Raw genomic sequence first — 19576 nt, 5'->3', positions numbered from 1 at the left:
GACCTGGGGGGCAGAGCTGTGGGTCTGGGGGCCAAGGAAGAGCTAGGGGGCAGGAAAGGGGGTCCTGGAGGCACCTGAGTCTCCTGCAGGCTCTGTGGGGCAGGGCAAGGGATCCTGGGGCTCTGTGGGGCAGGATGGGGGATCCTGGGACTTGCCAGAGTGCCTGGAGGTGATACAGCATCCCAGGTGGGGGCAGAACAGGGGGTCTCACAGGGGTCTGTGGGGCAGGACAGGAGGTTCCCTCCAGGCTGGAGGCAGACGGGGGGTGGGGGGTTCTTCTCCAGGGTTGGCCCTGGTAGCAATGGGGCTGGGGGAGCTGCTCAGTGCCCCCACTGTGTGCCTGGGCTGCGTGTCCGTGCGTCCGTCCGCACGGCCCCTTTGTGGCACGGATTGTTCTGGCTCTTTCAGGGCGTCAGCAGCCCCGGCCGGTGCTGAGCCAGGCCCGCGCCCCGGCCTCGCTGACTCACCCCACGTGCGGGGCGGCTGCTGAGCTGGCAGGGGCGTGGGGGTGCCCCCCTTCCCCCCCAGGCTCCTTCCCGGCCTTTCATCTCTGCCTTTCATCTCTCACCAGGGATGGAGGGCTGGTCGTCGTCGTGGCAACACCCCAAAGTGGCCAGGCTCGTTGCCATGGCACCCAGAGATGCTCTGAGCCCTGGCCCACCACCCCTTCAGCCTCCCAGGACCCCTTGAAGCTCCCTAGGATCCCCTGAAGCCCCCCAGGACCCCCCAGCCCCCTCCTGCACCTCAAGGTGCCAAGTGCGGAGCCCTCCCCACGTTGCTGGGGGAGTGACAGGGCCGGGACTGGGGGAGCTGCCCCCACCCTGGGCACCTCCCGCGCTCCCCTCGTGCCGCAGCTGCACCATGGCCCTTGGGGAGGTAAGACCCTACCGTTGCGCTGCCCTGGCCCCCGCAGCCCCTACTTGCCCCACAGCCTCGGTTCTGAGATCCTGGGGTCCCTCCCTGCCAGGGGGAGCAGACTCCTAACTCATGGGGGGCCCCCTAGTCTTGTATCTCAGCCTCCCAGCCCACAGCCCTGGCATGGGGGTCACTCTCTGCCCCTCACCGTGACTCCTGGTCCTGCCCCGCAGCTGTGACTGACCCCCCCCCCCCCCCAAACCGTGGCACTGGTCTCAGTTGCCATGGTGACCATGTTGCCATGGTTTCCCCATTGCCAAGACACCCCTATCACTGCGGTACCCAGTTGCTGAGGGGTCCTGTTGCTATGGCACCCCATCACCATGGTACCCAGTCACTAAAGCATCCCATTGCCATGGCACCCCACCACCATGGTACCCAGTTGCTGAGGGATCCTGTTGCCATGGCATCCCATCATTGTGGTACCCAGTTGCTGAGGGATCCTGTTGCCATGGCACCCCATCACCACGGCATCATGGCAGTACCCCAATCACTTTGGTACCCCATCACTATGACATCCCATTGCCGTGGACACCCCATCATTGCCATCCTTCATCGCCCCAACACCCTATCACTGTCACCATGACACCCATTGCCCTGGGTGATGCCACCCTGTGCCCACAGGAGCTGCGAAGCGGGTGCTTCTGGCGGGGGGTGCTGGCGGAGGCGGTGGCAACGCTCCTCTTTGTGGGGACGGTGCTGGGTGCCTCAAGAGCCCCTGCGCCCCTCGCACCGGCACTGGCGGGGGGCCTGGTGGCTGGGGTGCTCGCTGGCACCCTCGGGGCACCCCAGGCCAACCCAGCACTCACCCTGGCGCTGCTCTGCACCCGCAAGCTGGGTGCCCTGCGCGGTGCCGCCGGGATCCTGGCCCAGTGTGCCGGGGCCGTGCTGGCCTCTGCCGCCGCCCGCCTGGCACTGCCGGACAATGCTGGCCTTGTCACCAGGGTGAGTGGCCCCATCCGTGTCTCTGTTTCCATCCCTCCTCCCTGTCCCTATCCCTGTCCCCATCTTCATCCCCATCCCTGTCTCCATCATTATCCCTGCCCCATCCCCGTCCCCATCATTGTCCCTGTCCTTGTCCCCATCCCTGTCCCCATCCTCATCCCCAACCCTGTCCCCATCATTATCCCTTCCTCATCCCCATCCCTGTCCCCATCGTTGTCCCCGTCCTTGTCCCCATCCCTGTCTCCATCCTCATCCCCATCCCTGTCCCCATCATTATCCCTTCCCCATCCTCATCCCCATCCCTGTCCCCATCATTGTCCCCGTTCCTGTCCCCATCCCGGTGAAGGGTGCTGAGGCCGGGCTCTCACTGCAGGTGACTGCTTTGGGGACAGCAGGGCAGGCCCTGGCCTGGGAGACCTTTGCCACCTTCCAGCTGGCACTGGCCGCCTTCGCCGCTGCCGACCGCACAGCCCCCCTGGCCGGGCTGGTCCTGGGCAGCGCTGTGGCCGCAGGCGCCCTGGCTGCGGTGAGGAACGCCCCAACCCTGGTGCTGCTCCCTGCTCCGGTTGGTGCTGAGCCCCTGTTCCATAGGGGCCGTTTTCGGGGGGCAGCATGAACCCCGCGCGTTCGCTGGGGCCGGCCATCGTCACCGGCATCTGGGACGACCACTGGGTGAGTGGGCAGCACCCGCACCCCTCAGAGACCCCAGGGTGGGGATGGAGGTCTCCAGCACTCCTTCATCCCAGTCTGGGTCCTCCCTGTCCCTTCATCCCAGTCCCAGTTCCCAGTCCCTCCATCCCAGTCTGGGTCCTCCCTGTCCCTCCATCCCAGTCCCAGTTCCCAGTCCCTCCATCCCAGTCTGGGTCCTCCCTGTCCCTCCATCCCAGTCTGGGTCCTCCCAATCCCTCCTTCCCAGTCTGGGTCCTCCCAGTCCCTCCATCCCAGTCCCAGTTCTCCCAGTCCCTCCATCCCAGTCTGGGTCCTCCCTGTCCCTCCATCCCAGTCCCAGTTCTCCCAGTCCCTCCATCCCAGTCCCAATTCTCCCAATCCCTCCATCCCAGTCTGGGTCCCCCCAGTCCCTCCATCCCAGTCCCAGTTCTCCCAGTCCCTCCATCCCAGTCCTGGTCCTCCCAACCCCTCCATCCTGGTCTGGGTCCTCCTGTTCCCTCCATCCCAAACGTGTGGTCCCCCCATGGCTCCTCCCGTCGGTCACTGCTGGGGGTGTCCCCGTCCCCCCACCCCTTGAGCACCCCAGCAGCCCCTGTCCCCCCCCCCATGTCCCCCCCCAGGTGTACTGGCTGGGCCCTGTGTTGGGTGCCGTGTTGGCTGCGTTCTCCTATGAGTTCGTCTTTGCTCCCAGCGCCTCCCGGGAGAAGCTGGGCGCCTGCCTCGCCTGCCGGGACGTGGCGCTGGTGGAGACCACCAGCCCGGCACCCTCCTCACCCACCGCCCGCAGCCCCCCAGCCCCGCCGGCCGAGCGGGGCCAAGGCACCACCTGAGCCCCCCAAGACCCCCCCACACCAACCCAGCCCCGCAGGAGGTGGCAAATGGGCCCCCGACACTGGGTCGTGGGGCACCCGGGCATGGGGGGCTGGGGGGGTCTGTGCAGCGATGGCTCCAGCCTGGAGCCCCCCCTGGGAAGGCATTAAAGCCGCTGTGGGTCACAGGCAGGCGCAGAGTCTTGCTGTGAGGGGTGTTGGGGGGGTCTCAGTGGCTGCAGGACTTCTGTTCTGTGCCTTTGGGGCATGGGGACCCTTGTCCCCATCTCCATCTCCATCCCCATCACCATCCCTGTCGTCATCCCTGTCCTCATCTCCATTCCCAACCCCATCCCTATCTCCATCCCTGTCCCTATCCCTATCCCTATCCCTATCCCCATCCCCATCTCCATCCCCGTCCTCATCCCTGTCCTCATCTCCATCCCTATTCCCAACCCCATCCCCATCCCTGTCCCCATCCCCATCTATCACCATCTCCATCCCCATCCCTGTCCCCATCTCCATCCCTATTCCCAACCCCATCTCCATCTCTGTCCCCATCTCCATCCCTGTTCCCAACCCCATCTTCATCCCTGTCTCCATCTCCATTCCTATTCCCAACCCCATCCCTGTCTCCATCTCCATCCCTATCCCCATCTCCATCCTCATCCCTGACCCCATCTCCATCCCTGTCACTATCCCCATCCCTATCTCCATCCCCATCTCCATCCCCATCCCTATCCCCATCCCCATCTCCATCCCTATTCCCATCCCTGTCCCCGTCCCCACCCCCGGGGTCCTCCCTGGGGCTGAGCCCCCTCCCCGCGGCCCCACGGCGAGGGTGGGGGCCAGGACCCCCCGTCCTCCCATCCCGTGCCGGGGTGCTGAGCGCAGCAAAGCGCTTTGTCGCGGCCTCTGCAGCCCCGGCAGATTTTGGCGGGCGCCAATGGCTGAGTTTGGCCATAATCCCCCCCCGGCCGGGGAATTAGGGTGCGCTAAGCCGGGCTCAATAACCCTCCCGCAGACAACAGGGCCGGGGGGGGCCATGACCCCCAGTGCTGCTGCACCAGGTTGGGGGGGGGGGGGGGGCAGCCAGGAACCCCTCAGTGGGGCTGGGGGGGCTCCCAGGAACCCCTCTGTGGGACAAGGGGGGGCTCCCAGCAGCGTCACCCCAAAGTGTCCCCAAAAACATAGTGAAGAAGGGGTGGTTCTCAGTGCTGTCTTTGACCCCCAAGTGCGGTGCTGCCCCCCAAACCCCACTGAGGGCACTTATGGGTCAGAGCCCCCCCCCACCCAAAAAAAAGGTGAGGCAGCGCCAAGGTTGGGGGGGGCAGGTTGGGGGTGTCCCTGCTGTTGGGGGGTGCAGGGTTGTCCTGGGGGGGGGGCAGCTGGGGGTCCCCTGTGTCAGGGGGGGTTGCAGCTGGGGGTCCCCTCTGTTGGGGGGTGCAGGGCTGTCCCGGGGGGGGCAGCTGGGGGGTCCCCACTGTTGGGGAGCTGCAGGGCTGTCTTAGTGGGCAGAGAGGGGTCTCCTCATTTGAGGGGGGGTGAAGGGCTGTCCTGGGGGGGGGCAGGGAGTGGGAGTCCCCCACTTTTGGGGTGTCCTGGGCTGTCCTGGTGGATGCAGCTGGAGGGTCCCCTGTGTTGGAGGGTGCCGGGCTGTCTTGGGGGTCCCCACTGGGGGGTCCCCACTGTTGGGGGGTGGGGAGTTGTCCCATTGCCACTCATCCCCCATCGCGGGCAGCGAAGCAGTTAACGGGATTGGGGGGTGGGGGGGTGGGGGGGGTGGTGCGGTGGGGTCCCACCCCCAGGGCCGTGCTGGGGGGGGCCTATAAAAGTGGGTGCAGCATCCCCCGAGGAGGGGAGCGGGGCCGGAGGGCAGCGGGGCCAGGGCCATGCGGGAGCTACGCTCGTCCGCTTTCTGGAGGGCCATCCTGGCCGAGTTTTTAGGCAGCCTCCTCTACGCCATGCTGGGGTTGGGGGCTTCTCTGCGTTGGGCTCCAGGACCCCCCAATGTCCTGGGGGCCGCCCTGGCCTTTGGCCTGGCCCAGGCCACCCTGGTGCAAACGCTTGGCCCCGTCAGCGGAGGCCACGTCAACCCCGCCATCACCTTGGCCCTCCTGCTGGCCTCGCAGCTCTCGCTGCCCCGCGCCCTGGGCTACCTGCTGGCCCAGCTGCTGGGTGCCCTGGCCGGAGCTGGGGTGCTCTATGGGGTCACCCCCGCCCCCGTGCGTGGCACCCTCGGCCTCACCGCGGTGAGCTGGGATTGGGGGGGGGGGGGGGGGTTTGAGGGGCCATGGGGCGGGGAGGGCAAGGGGGGGGGTCTGAGGTTGAGGTGTCGTGGGGTTCGGGGCGGGTTGGGACGCTGCGATGGGGATTTAGGGGGTTCAGAATGTCCTTGGAGCTTTGGGGTGGTGTGGGGCTCTGGGAGGTGGGTTGGGGTTCAGGAGTGCTTGGGGTCCTGAGATGGGGATTTAGGGGGTTCAGGAGGTCCTTGGAGCTTTGGGGTGGCGTGGGGCTCTGGGAGGTGGGTTGGGGTTTGGTGTAACATGGGGGTGGGGGGTCCGAGGTTGAGGTGTTGGGGGGTTCGGGGCCGGTTGGGACACTGCAATGGGGATTTAGGGGGTTCAGAATGTCCTCGGAGCTTTGGGGTGGTGTGGGGCTCTGGGAGGGGGGTTGGGGTTTGGTGTAACATGGGGGTGTGGGGTTCAGGGGTGCTTGAGGCGTTGTGATGGGGATTTAGGGGGTTCGGGAGATCCTTGGAGCTTTGGGGTGGTGTCGGGCTCTGGGAGAGGGATTGGGGTTCAGGAGTGCTTGGAGGTCCTGAGATGGGGATTTAGGGGGTTCAGAAGGTCTTTCGGGTGGTGTGGGGGTCCGGGAGGGGGGTTGAGGTACCATGGGGTTGGGAGGTGCTTGGGGGTTTGGGGTACTGAGGGGATGGGGATTCAGGGGGTTGGGAAGGTCCTTGGGGATTTGGGGTGGTGTGGGGCTCTGGGGAGAGTCTGGGGGGGCCATGGGGCAGGAAGGGGGAGTGGGCCTCTGGGGGTGGGTTGGGGTACCGTGGGGTTGAGGGATGCTTGGGGGTCTGGGGTACTGAGGGGATGGGGAATGACGGGGTTCAGAAGGGCTTTGGGGTGGTGTGGGGCTCTGGGAGGGGTTTGGGGTACCACGGGGCTGTGAGGTTCAGGGGTGCTTGGGGGACTGAGATGGGGATTTAGGGAGTTCAGAAGGTCCTTGGGGATTTGGGGTGGTGTGGGGCTCCAGGAAGGGTTTGGGGTACCATGAGGTGTGGGGCTGAGGGATACTTGGGGGTCTGGCATACTTGAGGGGATGGGGAATGAGGGGGTTCAGGAGGTTCTTGGACCTTTGGGGTGGTGTGGGGCTTCAGGAGGGGAATTGGGGTACCATGGAGCTGTAATGGGGGGCTGTGGGGTGCAGGGATGCTTGTGGGTTTGGGGTGCTGAGGGGTGCTGAGGGGGCTAATGAGGAATGGAGCGTTTGGGGGGGTCCCTCTAGAGCCTCCCAGGATCCTTCTAGTGACCCCCAGGACTCCTCTAGCCGAGGAGTACAGGGGGGCTAATGGGAAATGAGGGGGTTTGAGGGGGTTGGTGGACCCCTCTAGAGCCCCCCCGGACCCCTCTAGAGCCCCCCAGGACCCCTCTAGGGACCCCAGGACGTCTCTAGCTGAGGGGTATGGGGGAGCTAATGGGGAATGGGGAGGGTTGGGGGACCCCTCTAGAGACCCCAGGACCCCTGTAGGGACCCCCAGGATTCCTCTAGCTGAGGGGTGCGGGAGGGCTAATGGAGAATGAGTGGGGTTGGAGGGGTTGGGGGACCCCTCTAGGGACCCCCAGGATTTCTCTAGGGACCCCAGGACCCCTCTAGAGCCCCAGGACCCATGCAGGGACGCCCAGGATTCCTCTAGGGACCCCAAGACCCCTCTAGAGCCCCCCAGGACCCCTCTAGGGACCCCAGAACCCCTCTAGCTGAGGAGTGCAAGGGGCTAACGGGGACTGAGGGGGTTCGGGAGGGTTGGGGTGGCGTGGGGCTGGGGGTCCCCCAGTGTCTCGGGGGAAGCAGGGCTCTGGGGTGCCAGGGGGGTGTCCTCGCTCCGCGGGGTGCTGAGCCCCCTTCCCAAACAGCTGCACCCCGGCGTGGGCCCGGGGCAGGGTACGGTGCTGGAGCTGCTCCTGACCGCCCAGTTCGTCCTCTGCGCCCTCGCCAGCTTCGACGACCGCCACGACGGGCGCCCGGGAGCTGCTGCGCTGCCCATCGGCCTCTCCCTCGCCCTCGGGCACATCTTCGGGGTGAGGACCTGGGTTGACCTGTCAGCCCCCCGTCACCCTGTCACTCCCCTATGTCACCCCCCATCACCCCATTCTCCCTCCTGTCACCCCATTATCCCCTTTGTCACCCCATCGCCTCCCCTGTCACCTCCCAGCACCCCAATCTCCCCTCTAGCACCCTGTCAACCCCCCATGTCACCCCATCACCCCATTCTTCCCCCATCACTCCGTCACCCCCCTATGTCACCCCATCATCCTGTCACCTCCGTCACCCCTTATCACCCCATTCTCACCCCCACCACCCCGTCACCGCCCCTGTCACCCCATGACCCTGTTCTCCCTCCCATCGCCCCATCACCTCCCCTGTCCCCCCCATCAACCCGTTCTCCCCTGTCACCCCCTATGTCACCCCATCACCCCATTCTGCCCCCATCACTCCGTCACCCCGCTATGTCACCCCATCATCCTGTCACCTCCGTCACCCCATTCTCACCCCAACCCCCCCGTCACCCCCCTGTCACCCCCTCCTCCCCCCAGATCCACTACACGGGCGCTGGCATGAACCCCGCTCGCTCCTTCGCCCCGGCTGTCATCACCCGCAACTTCACCAACCACTGGGTAAGTGGGGTGGGGGGACCCCAAAACTGTCCCGGCCCCCCCCCCATTGGGGGCTGCATAGACAGAGTGCAAGGAGCCCCCAGCCCCTCTGAACCTCAATATCTCAGGGAGCGAGGCCCCCCCCTGCATGGGGAGGTGGGTGCCCCAAACTGGGTGGACCCTCCAGGAATGGGGGACCCCCAAGGAAGGGGGAACCACCCCCACCACACTGGACCGCCAAGGATGGGGGGGGTGATTGCCGGCTCCCAGGGGAGGGGGGCACCCAGAGCCCTACAGACTGGGGTGGGGGGGTTGTGCCCATGACAGATCCCACAGGGATGGGGGGGATCCTGAATCTGGGGGTGTCTGGGGTCCCATGGGGATGGAGGGGGGGGGCTGGACTCCCAAAGCTCGGGGGACCCAGGTTGCCCAGAAGGGCTGATGTGGGACTGCTGATGGGATTGGGGGGTGGTGTCCCCCCGAAGCCAGGGGTGCCAAGACCCCATGGGGATGGGGGTTCCTCATCTGGGGGTGCCCGAACCCAATGGAAATGGGGGAGGGGTGTCCCTAATCTGGGGGTGCCTGGATCCCACGGGGATGTGGGGGGGGATCACAAATCCAGGGGTGCCCAGACCCCACAGGAATGGGGGAGGTCCCTAATCTGGGGGTGCCTGGACCCAACAGAGATTGGGGGGGGGGGGGTCCCTAATCTGGGGGTGCCCGGACCCCGAAGGAATGGAGGGTTGGGACCCTGAATCCAGGGGTCCCCAGTTCCCAGAGGGATGGAGGGATCCCAAAGCTGGAGATGCCTGGACAAGGGGATGGAGGGGATCCCTAATCTGGGGATTCCTGAACCCCACAGGGATGGGAGGGGGGTCCCTAATCCAGGGGTGCCCGGACCCCACGGGGATAGGAGGATCCCAAATCTGGGGGTGGTCAGACCCCGCAGGGAGGGAGGGGAAGGAAATCCCGAATTTGGGGGTGCCCAGACCCTGCCGGAATTGGGGGGGGTGGGAGGCTGTGCCCCAGTGCTGGACTCCACCGGGATTGGGGGGGCATCTCGAATCTGGGGGTTCCCCGACACTGAAGGGCAGAGGGAGAGGGGACACCCCGCAGGGTTAGGGGGGATCACCTGATAACGCCCCCCCTCGCCCCGTTCTGGTGCCCCCCCCCCAGGGGTTTTATGGGGGGATCCTGTAGGGATAGGGGGTGGGGGGGCCCTGGCCCGGGGTGCCCTGGGGCTGGAGGGGGTCCCTCAGCCCGAGCCCCCCCGCAGGTGCTCTGGGCGGGTTTTGGGGGTGCAGGGGGGGTCCCTCAGCCCGAGCCCCCCCGCAGGTGCTCTGGGGGGGTTTTGGGGGTGCCGGAGGGGTCTCTCAGCCCGACCCCCCCCGCAGGTGTTCTGGGCGGGTTTTGGGGGTGCAGGGGGGGTCCCTCAGCCCGACCCCCCCCGCAGGTGTTCTGGGCGGGTTTTGGGGGTGCCAAGGGTGTCCCTCAGCCCGACGCCCCCCGCAGGTGCTCTGGGTGGGTTATTGGGGTGCCGGAGGGGTCTCTCAGCCCGACCCCTCCCGCAGGTGCTCTGGGCGGGTTTTGGGGGTGCTAGAGGGGTCCCTCAGCCCGACGCCCCCCCGCAGGTGCTCTGGGCGGGTTTTGGGGGTGCCGGAGGGGTCCCTCGGCCCGAGTCCCCCCGCAGGTGCCCTGGGCGGGTTTTGGGGGTGCAAGGGGGGGTCCCTCAGCCCGACCCCCCCCCCCCCCGCAGGTCTTCTGGGCGGGGCCGCTGCTGGGGGCGGCGCTGGGGGCGGCTCTGTACGAGCTCGCTCTGTGCCCGCGGGCGCGGAGCCTCGCCGAGCGCTGGGCGGCTCTGAAGGGCGAAGTCCCCCCCGCGCCCTCCCCCGCTGCCGCCGCCGCCGTTGCCGCCGCCACCGCCGCCGCGGAGCCGCCCCCGGAGCCGCTGGAGCTGAAGACGCAGGGCCCGTAGGCGCCGCCCGGGGCCGCTTTGCTGTGACGGGGCCGCCGCCGGGCGTGGGGTGGGTGCGTGTGTGTGCGGCGGGGGGCGGCACCGGGAACCCCGGCACCGGGGACCGGGACCGGCAACCGGAGCCGCCCCCCCCGCCGCGGCGGGAGCTCTGTGTTCGGTGCATTAAACCTGCTCTTTTATTTTGGTAACCGCCGTGGCCGGGGGCACCGGGAGGAACCGGGGGCACCGGGAGGGGATCGGGAGGGACCGGGCGCCGAGGGACACTGGGAGGGATCGGAGGTAGCGGGGGAACCGGGGACACCGAGAGGCACCGGGGGGACAAGGGGACACCTGGAAGAGCCAGAGGGATCGGGGGGGACCGGAAAAGAGAGGGGACCGGAGGAGATCGGGAACACCGGGAGGAACCAGAGAGACCTGAGACACCGAAGGGGATCGGGGGGCGACCGAGAGGAACAGGGGACACCGGGAGAGACCAGCAGGAACCAGGAGGGACGGAGGGTGACGGGAAGAACGGGGGAGGACTGGAGGTGGGGGGCATCGAGGGGAGAGAGGGGAACCAGGGACGAACGGGGGGGCGGACCCCGAGGCCGGGAGGACCGGGGGACACCGAGAAAGGCCACCGGGACCGTGCGGGGCGGGCGCTGCCAGGGGGCGCCGATTCCTGCGCGCGCTGGGGAGGCCCCGCCCCGTCCGCAGTCCCCGCCCTCTCTTAAAAGGGCAACGCCGCCCGCTTCCGCCCCACGGCGGGGTGATCGGTGGGCAGGGCCCCCGCCGCGCCACGGGGCTTGGGGAGCTCCTGAGCCGGCGGGTGACCGAGGTGGAGTGGGGGCTGCAGGGGCCGCGGAGCTTGGGGCCGCTGCGGGGCGGGAGCAGCGGTCGGGCCCCACCTTTCCCCTGGCGAGCCGTGTCCGATTGAAGGCGGGGGGCGGGGCCTCGGCGAACCGCGGGAACTGGGGCGGTTGTGTAAGGACCCCCCCCCCACCCCCGCACCGGGGTCGCGGCCGCGAGCGCGCGGAGACGGGGCCGGTGAGCCGGGGGAGGGGGGACAGGCGGGGGGGCGGGAACCGGGGCTCGAGGGGATCCATACCGGGGGGTCTGGAAACCGAGGGGCGCGGGAACCGGGGCTCGGGATGGTCTGGTACCGGAGGGGTCGAGGGGACCGGGAACCGGGGAGGGCTGGGAACCGGGGCCAAGGGGAGTCCGGTACAGGAGGGTGCGGGGAGCGATGGGGACGAGAACCGGGGCCAAGAGGGGGTGCGGTACCGGGGGAGAAGTCGGGATCGAGGGGCTCGGGAACTGGAAGGGGCGGGAACAGGGGCCAAGGGGGGTCCGGTACCGGGGGAGACCGGGGCTGGGGGTTAGGAGGGTTGGGCCGGGGATCGGAGGGTGCGCCGGTATCGGGGGGCGGGGAACCGGGGAACCACGGGGTGCTCGGTACGGGGGGGAGGGGCACAGGGGCGGGGCCCGGGGGCTGCGGGACCGGGAGGGTCGAGGGCTGCGAGTGCTCCAGTACCGGAGGGAGATCGGGGATCGGGGATCGGGGGGCGCTCTGGGTTCCGGTGTGGGGACAGGGGATGGGCACGGGCTCTGAGACCGGGGGGCCAGGGGGTGTACCGGTACCGGGGGGGGGGGGGGATAGGTACCGGGGATCAGGGCTGGGGGCGCCCCGGCAAGGGGAATCCTCACCGGTCCCTATCTTGCTACTGCGGCACCGGGTGCAGCCGGTGCCCAGGAGGGGCTGGGGAGGCTGGGGGGCAGCCGGTGCCCTGGTACCGGGATGGAGGGAGACCTCTGGTACTGAGGGAATCCTGACGGCTCTGGCAGAGGCTCCCCAGTTCCCGGTCCCGGTCATCGCTGTATGGACTGGTACATGATGAACTGCGAGCTGCTGGCCACCTGCAGCGCCCTGGGCTACCTGGAAGGCGATGTCTACCACCGTGAGCCCGACTGCCTGGGTATGGGGGTGTCGGGGGGGAGGGGGGGGGTGAGGGTGATGGAACCGGGGCAGTGGGGGCCGAGGCTGATGGTCCCGATTCCCTCAGAGAGCGTCAAGGACCTGATCCGGTACTTACGCCATGAGGACGAGACGCGGGACGTGCGGCAGCAGCTGGGAGCGGCGCAGATCCTGCAGAACGACCTCCTGCCCCTCCTGGTGCAGCATCCGGACGACAAGGGGCTCTTTGACACCGTCCTCAGGTTTGGGGGCTGCACGGGGGTCCCGACTCTGGGTATGGGTCGCAGAATGGGGGTTCCAGCTCCGGGTATGGGGGGGCAGCACAGGGGTCCAGGGTGCAGGGACAGGGGTCTCAGCTTTGGGTACAGGAGCTGCACCAGGGGTCCTGGGTGCAGGGACAGCACGGGGGTCCCAGGTACGGGGGGACAGTGACAGGGGTCCCAGCTCTGGGTACAGGAGCTGCACCAGGGGTCTGGGGTCCAGGGACAGCACGGGGGTCCCGGGTACGGGGGGACAGTGGCAGGGGTTCCAGCTTTGGGTTCAGGAGGCATCATGGGGGTCCCAGCTCTGGGTACCCAGAGCGGCCGTCCCACGCACTCTGCCCTGCTGTCCAGGCTGATGGTGAACCTGACACAGCCGGCTCTGCTCTGCTTTGGCAAAGTGCCGTCAGATGCCACCTCCCGGCACCACTTTCTCCAGGTCCTGTCCTACCTCCAGGCCTACAAGGAGGTGAGTCTGCCTGGCGAGGGGTCCCTGGGTGGGGGGCACTGTTGGGACCTCCAGCCTCACGCAAGGTTTCCGCAGGCTTTTGCCAGTGAGAAGGTTTTTGGGGTCCTGAGCGAGAAGCTCTACGACATTCTGAAGCTGGTGAGTGCCGCGTTTGCGGGGTCCGGTCCTGCTGAGCGGGGCTGGGGTCCGCACGGGGAGCCCTGACGGCTCCATCGCCCCAGGATTGGGAGCAGCGGCAGGAAGAGGACACACTGCTCATTGAGAGGATCCTGCTGCTTGTGCGCAATGTGCTCCACGTCCCTCCAGACCCCGCGGAGGAGCAGGTACCAGACAGGATGTATCCCCACATACCCGGTGGGTTTGGGGCCGTGGTTGCTCCCTGGGGACCTTGATGCTGCCTGCTGACCCCTGCGTGCCCAACGTTCCCCCCAGGGTGTGGACGGCGATGCCAGCGTGCACGACCGGGTGCTGTGGGCGCTGCACATCAGTGGGATGGATGACCTGCTCAAGTTCCTGGCCAGTGCCCAGGCAGAGCAGCAGTGGGCTCTGCATGTCCTGGAGATCATCTCCCTCATGTTCCGTGACCAGGTAAACTGGGACATGGGGGGTGATAGGCACGGGGACACCCCCAGAGCCCCCCCAAAGTGCTGACGGCACTGCCTGCAGAACCCAGAGGAGCTGGCGGCGCTGGGACAGGGGCCGGCGGCTGCCGAGCACAGGAAGGACACGCAGGAGCTGGAGAGCCTGCGGCAGCGGGAGCTGGCGGAGAAGAGAGCTCGAGCGCTGCAGCGCACGTCCAGGTGAGGGGCTGGGACCCCCCTGGCCAGGCTGGGACCGCCACGGCAGGGCTAGCACCGCTCAGCATGTGTCCCTTGTCCCAGGCATTCCCGCTTTGGTGGCTCCTACGTCCTGCAGGGCCTGAAGGCGATCGGGGACCGGGATGTTGTCTTCCACAAAGGGCTGCACAATGTGAGCATGGGAATGGGGATGGTGGAGGGGGCAAGGGGGCTGATGTAGGGACACGGCTCCGGCTGCTCCATGCATTACAGGACCAAATGCTGAGTCCTGCACTTGGGCCATAACAGCCCTGTGCAGCTCCAGACTGGGGGAAGAGTGGCTGGAGAGCTGCACGGAGGAGAAGGACCTGGGGGTGTGGATTGACTGACCACGAGCCAGCAGTGGCCCAGGGGGCCAAAAGGGCCAATGGCATCTTGGCTTGGATCAGACCCGGCATGGCCAGCAGAGTCAGGGAGGGGATTCTGCCCCTGGACTCGGCACTGGGGAGACCGCACCTCAAATCCTGTGTTCAATTCTGGGCCCCTCACCACAAGAAGGATGTTGAGGCTCTGGAGAGTGTCCAGAGAAGAGCAACGAAGCTGCGGAAGGGGCTGGAGAACAAATCTTAACGAGGAGCGGCTGAGGGCCCTGGGGGTGTTGAGGCTGGAGAAGAGGAGGCTGAGGGGAGACCTTATTGCTCTCTACAACTGCCTGAAAGGAGATTGAAGAGAGGAGGGCGCTGGGCTCTTCTCCCCAGTGACGGGGACAGGACAAGGGGGAATGGCCTCAAGCTGTGCCAGGGGAGGGTCAGAATGGATATCAGGAAGAAGGTTTTCACAGAAAGGGTCATGGGGCCCTGGCAGAGGCTGCCCAGGGAGGCGGTGGTGTCCCCATCCCTGGAGGTATTTAAAAGACGGGAAGACGAGGTGCTCAGGGATGCGGTTTAGTGGCAGATGGAATGGTTGGACTCAATGATCCAAGAGGTCTTTTCCAACCTGGTGATTCTATGATTCTACGCTCATCCCCTGCAGCTGAAAAACTACAGCCATGACCTGGGCAAGGAGCTGCGGCGAGTGCCACGCCGGCGCCAGGTTGTGCCCGAGGCTGAGCCTCCGCGCCGCTCTGCCCACAATGTCCGGCTCTTTCTGAGCCACTTCTGCCAGGACTTTCTGGAGAGCTGCTACAACCGCCTGATGCTGCTGGTCAAGGTGAGGGACGGGGCTGTGGGACCCCCTCCCTGGGTTATTGGGACCCCACTGAGCCCCCCCTGTGCCCGCAGGACCAGCTGGTGCGGGAGAAGGCACAGCAGCACGATGAAACCTATTACCTGTGGGCCACTGCCTTCTTCATGGCCTTCAACCGCCACCGCGGCTTCCGCCCGGAGCTGGTGTCAGAGACCGTGGGTGTCCGTGCCTTCCACTTCATCGAGCAGAACCTCACCAACTACTACGAGATGGCACTGATGGATAAGAAGGAAGCAGTGACCTGGGCTCGCAGGTGGGGGCCTGGGATACCTCCCGGTTGCCTGGGATCCCTCCGAGACCCCCCAGCACGGAGTCCTGCCCTGACGCTGCCGTCCCCAGGATGCATCTGGCGCTGAAGGCGTACCAGGAGCTGCTGCGGACGGTGCAGGCCATGGACCAATCCCCCGAGCAGGCGGTGCGGGACAGCAGCCAGATCATCAAAAGTGAGTTCATCTGTCCCACCGCCTGTCCCTGCTGGGGTCTGACACCCTCCCTGGGCTGACCCTTTCCTCCTCAGGCAACATCTTCTACTTGATGGAATACCGGGAGCTCTTCCTCACCCTCTTTCGCAAGTTCGATGAGACCAAGCAGCCGCGCAGCTTCCTGCGGGACCTGGTGGAGACAGCCCATCTCTTCCTCCGTATGCTGGAGCGCTTCTGCCGCGGTCGTGCTGGGTTGGTGGTGCAGGTGAGATGTGGCCACCCTGCAGGGAGGGCCCTTGCGGGGCCGAGCAGCCCCTCCTGACCCTGTCCTCACCCCCCAGAGCAAACGTGTGCGAAGAAAGAAGAAGCCGCGGGCACCCACAGCCGTTGCCCCGCAGCCACCCAGCACCGAGGAGCTGGAGGAGCTGTGGGAAGGGTTGGCCCCGCAGCTCCAGGCCTGCCTGCAGGTAAGGGGGAAGGATCTGGCCCCGTTAGGGCACAGAGCCCCTCGGTGGGGCGCAGGGTGATGATTTCCTGCCATAGGGCGAGGTGCCCCTCCCTGAGGATGTGGTGCCTTTTGATGCCACCTCGGAGACACCGGTGGAGGAGCAGCGTGCAGAGGCTCTGCTGCGCATCCAGAGCTGCCTGCGGGATGCCCAGGCGCCCCGTGCGCTGCGGCTGCTCCGCTCCGCCAGGTACCAGCACCGCAATTCTTATCCCACACCCGGGCAGGGGTGCAGGATGCGGTGCCAGCCTGTCCCTCTCTCCCCAGGGATGTCTGGCCTGAAGGGGATGTGTTCGGACCTCTGGATGCGGGACCACCTGAGGAGATCCAGCTGCTGCGGGAGATCCTCTTGGCTCCCTTACCCCGTGAGTCCCCGCCACCGGCACTGGGAATGGGGGGATCTGGGCTGGGGGCTCCGGGCCCTCATCACTGTCCCCATCACAGGGCACGCGCCCCCTGAGGCTGAGGAGCCGGAGGAGGAGGAAGAGGAGGAGGAGGAGGAAGAAGAACAAGAAACCATCCAGGTGTCAGAGAAGGAGTTCAACTTCCTCAACTACCTGAAACAGTGAGAGGGGACGCGGGGACAGGGCATGCGGGGGGTTCTGCTTGCTGCAGTGTCCCTCCTCATCACTCGATGCTGCCGCCAGGTTCGCCTGTGCCCCGGTGGTGCGGGCGTTGGTGCTGCTGCTGCAGGGTTATGCCCGCAACAGCCCCCGCACCAACCACTGCGCCGTGCGGCTGCTGCATCGCCTGGCCCGCGACCTGCACATGGAGGCCCTGCTCTTCCAGCTCTCCCTCTTCTCCCTCTTCCATCGTCTCCTCAACGACCCTGCTGCCGGCGCCCACCAGGTCAGCTGGGGCCCCGTTCCCCCTTCATGTTCGCCGGGGAAAGGTCTGGACTGGCAGCCCCCAGCCCCGCTCTCCATTCTTCCCTCCCTCCTTCCCTCCGCCCGCAGGAGCTGGTGGCCTTGGCCAAGTTCATCTTGGGGAAGTTCTTTGCGCTGGCGGCCACCAACAAGAAAGCCTTTGTGGAGCTGCTCTTCTGGAAGAACTCAACGGCAGTCCACGAGATGACCGAGGGCTACGGCTCCCTGCGCGAGGGCGAGGGGTGAGTGAGGCGGGGAAGGGGGCTGCCGCCCTCCCGCACCTCCCCTCACATCCTCTCCCCTCTGTCCAGGGCTGCCAGGAGCCGGGCCCTGCCCTGGACCCCGCAGGAGGAGCAGGAGCTGCGGGAGCTCTACTGGAAGTACAAGGAGGTGGAAGGTATTGGTTATCCGTGGGGCGAGGAGACCCCCCGAGGGGGCGTTGGGGGCTCCCTCCCTGCAGCCTCCCCCCTCCTGCAGGTGAGGATGTCATCACCGCCATCCTGGCCCATCTCTCGGGACGCGGGCGGACGCGGAGGCAGGTGGTGAAGCAGTTGGTGCGGCTGGGGCTGGCGGGCAGCGCCAGGGACTTCCCGCGCGAGAGGTGGGTGCGGGACCTCGCGGGACCCCCACGACGCACCCCCCCGAGCTGGGGCAGCAGAAACTGATGCTGTGTGTCACCCAGGAAGGGCACTCGCATCGTGCTGTGGACGGAGGAGCAAGAGGAGGAGCTGACGCGGCTCTTCGAGGAGTTCCAGGACTCGGAGGGTGAGCAGGGACACAGAGAGCTGGGGGGTACCCCGTGTGCCCCCTGTACCCCCACCCTGACTCTTCTCCCTACAGACGTCCTGGGAAACGTCATGAAGCGCCTGACGGCGCGGCGGTCGCGGGCTCGCGTGGTGGAGAAGCTGCTGGCGCTGGGGCTGGTGTCGGAGCGCAAGGAGCTGTACAAGAAGCGCCGGAGGAAGAGCCAGGGCGCCGCAGCGGTACGGGGGGCTGCGAGGGCTCGGGCTGGGCCAAGCAGACGCTGCCACATCGCCGGCACCCACACAACCCCTTGTCCCACAGGGTATGACGGGTGCCCCGGCAGTACCAGCCCAGGACAGCTCAGCAGAGGACAGGGACAGTGAGGAAGAAGACGATGACGATGAGTTGGAGGAAGGCCCCATGGAGGAGCTCTGGGCATCCGAGGACGGCGCTGGGCAGGGGCTGGCACATCATCTGCATCAAGAAGGTGAGCGAGGGGCTCTGAGCCCCCAGTCGGGCTTGGCTCTGGGTTCGTGTCCCATCTCACCCTGCCCTTTCCCCAGGCCTGGCTGGGCCCCTGCGTTGGCTGGAGAATTGTCTGCGGCGGACGGCAGGCGACCGCGAGGAGGATGGTGAGTGGGCAGAGGGGCAGGTGCTGGAGCAACAGTGCTGGGATGGCGATGCCAGGCTCTGGAGAGTGTCCAGAGAAGAGTAACGAGGCTGCGGAAGGGGCTGGAGAACAAATCTGATGAGGAGCGGCTGAGGGCCCTGGGGGTGTTGAGGCTGGAGAAGAGGAGGCTGAGGGGAGACCTTATTGCTCTCCACAACTGCCTGAAAGGAGATTGGAGAGAGGAGGGCGCTGGGCTCTTCTGATTCTATGTGCTGAGATGATGATGTCAGGTTGATGCTGCTGGGTTTGACACTACTCCCTGCCCAGGTGTCTCTCACCCGGTGCCACTGGTGCCGCTCTCAGAGGAGAACGAGGATGCCATGGAGGACCGGCGCTTCCAGGCCCTGCTGCGGCAGCTGGGGCTGCGGCCGCCGGCCAGCGAGCAGGTGAGCTCCCTGTCCCCTCGCCTCACTCCCCATCCCCTCGCTCCCCACCTGCCCCTGCAACCTCTCCCCTCTCTGCTCAGGAATCCTTCTGGCGCATCCCGGCTGCCCTCACCCCGCAGCAGCTGCGCCGCGCGGCCGCCTCCATCGCCCACCGCAGCCCCGACCCCTCGGGTTCCTCACGGGTGCTGCTGGAGCCACTGAGGTGCCCTCAGGACCCCGATCCAGGTGAGAGGCTGGGCTGGAACCCCTGGCCATGGGGCTGGCCCTGAACCCCCCCAACCGTGGGGTGCAGCCCGAACCCCTCCTCTTTGTCCAGCAGCAGAGCTGCCACCGGCACAGCTGGAATCAGACTCCGAGAGGTGAGAATGGGCTCCTAGGTACCATCTCCGCAGTGGGGTCCTCTCCCCTTGGGGTGGGATCTGCACTCCTCAGTTCTCCAGCTGTAGGGCTGAGCGGTGCCACCCCCTGTCCCCACTGCTGCAGCGAGGAGCCTGTCCCTGTCCCTGTCCCCAGCCCGGCTGCGGGCACCAAGAGACGCCGGGAGCTCAACAGTGAGGACGAAGCCGGGAACTTGGGTGGGTTCAGCCCCTCTGCACCCTCCTAGGGGGGTGCAGGAGCTCCGAGCTTGGCACAGAGCGCTGCTGGCTCGGGTTTGTGTTGTCCCCAGCCCCTTTCCCACAGCCCTGGCGCTGGGGGGGAGCAGGGGGGACACCCCACACTGGGGCTGGGGGGCTCAGCCCTCTCCCTGCATCCTTTGCCCCCAGGTGCAGAGCTGGACCCCGTAGCCCCCCAGGATGAAGATGAGGACCCGCAGCCACTGGGGAGGCGGAAGCGTGTCCGCCGCGTGGAGGAGGAGGAGGAGGAGGAGGATTGAGGGGCTCCTCCTGCCCTGCCCAGCCTCTGGGCTCTTTTTGTTTTTTATGTCAGGTTTTAAAGCTGTTTTAAGGGTGCTGGAAAACAAGGGCAGCTCCACCCTATCCTTTCCTATCTCCATTGCCCTGGTTTTACCCCAAACTCCCTCTTTGCCCTCTGCTGTTGTTTCTTTTTTTTCCTTTTTCCCCAACCTCTTTTAAATCTGGAAAGAGA

General features: G+C 66.7%; 2 protein-coding genes across 7 annotated transcripts; both read left to right on the top strand.

Annotated features, from left to right (window-relative positions):
• Positions 1–787: 787 nt before the first annotated feature.
• On the top strand, positions 788–3437 carry MIP (major intrinsic protein of lens fiber). Of its 2 annotated transcripts, XM_054051310.1 has the most exons (5): positions 788–876; positions 1540–1860; positions 2234–2386; positions 2452–2532; positions 3150–3437. In XM_054051310.1, the coding sequence occupies exons 1-5, from the start codon at positions 862–864 to the stop codon at positions 3357–3359; spliced, it is 780 nt and encodes a 259-aa protein (XP_053907285.1). In that variant the 5' UTR covers positions 788–861; the 3' UTR covers positions 3360–3437. The 2 variants fall into 2 exon arrangements, with proteins under 2 accessions (XP_053907285.1, XP_053907284.1); XM_054051309.1 differs by lacking the exon at positions 788–876 and having other exon boundaries at positions 1431–1860.
• Positions 3438–5230: 1793 nt separating this feature from the next.
• On the top strand, positions 5231–19512 carry TIMELESS (timeless circadian regulator). Of its 5 annotated transcripts, none has more exons than XM_054051268.1 (30): positions 10228–10246; positions 12018–12148; positions 12236–12389; positions 12762–12876; positions 12952–13014; positions 13098–13199; positions 13309–13464; positions 13543–13676; positions 13758–13845; positions 14685–14861; positions 14933–15150; positions 15237–15340; positions 15415–15584; positions 15661–15786; positions 15863–16014; positions 16092–16189; positions 16269–16389; positions 16472–16673; positions 16781–16932; positions 17002–17087; positions 17168–17291; positions 17373–17455; positions 17531–17673; positions 17756–17921; positions 17998–18066; positions 18372–18490; positions 18571–18715; positions 18783–18849; positions 18974–19065; positions 19255–19512. In XM_054051268.1, the coding sequence occupies exons 2-30, from the start codon at positions 12052–12054 to the stop codon at positions 19362–19364; spliced, it is 3633 nt and encodes a 1210-aa protein (XP_053907243.1). In that variant the 5' UTR covers positions 10228–10246; positions 12018–12051; the 3' UTR covers positions 19365–19512. The 5 variants fall into 5 exon arrangements, 4 of the variants coding, with proteins under 4 accessions (XP_053907243.1, XP_053907242.1, XP_053907241.1 ...); XM_054051267.1 differs by lacking the exon at positions 10228–10246 and adding an exon at positions 10928–11010; XM_054051266.1 differs by lacking the exon at positions 10228–10246 and adding an exon at positions 11074–11219.
• The last annotated feature ends 64 nt before the right edge of the window (positions 19513–19576 follow it).

The sequence above is a fragment of the Cuculus canorus genome, chromosome 29 (genome assembly GCF_017976375.1).
Source record: "Cuculus canorus isolate bCucCan1 chromosome 29, bCucCan1.pri, whole genome shotgun sequence".
Taxonomy (NCBI): domain Eukaryota; kingdom Metazoa; phylum Chordata; class Aves; order Cuculiformes; family Cuculidae; genus Cuculus; species Cuculus canorus.
This window is presented reverse-complemented; position numbering and strand designations above follow the sequence as displayed.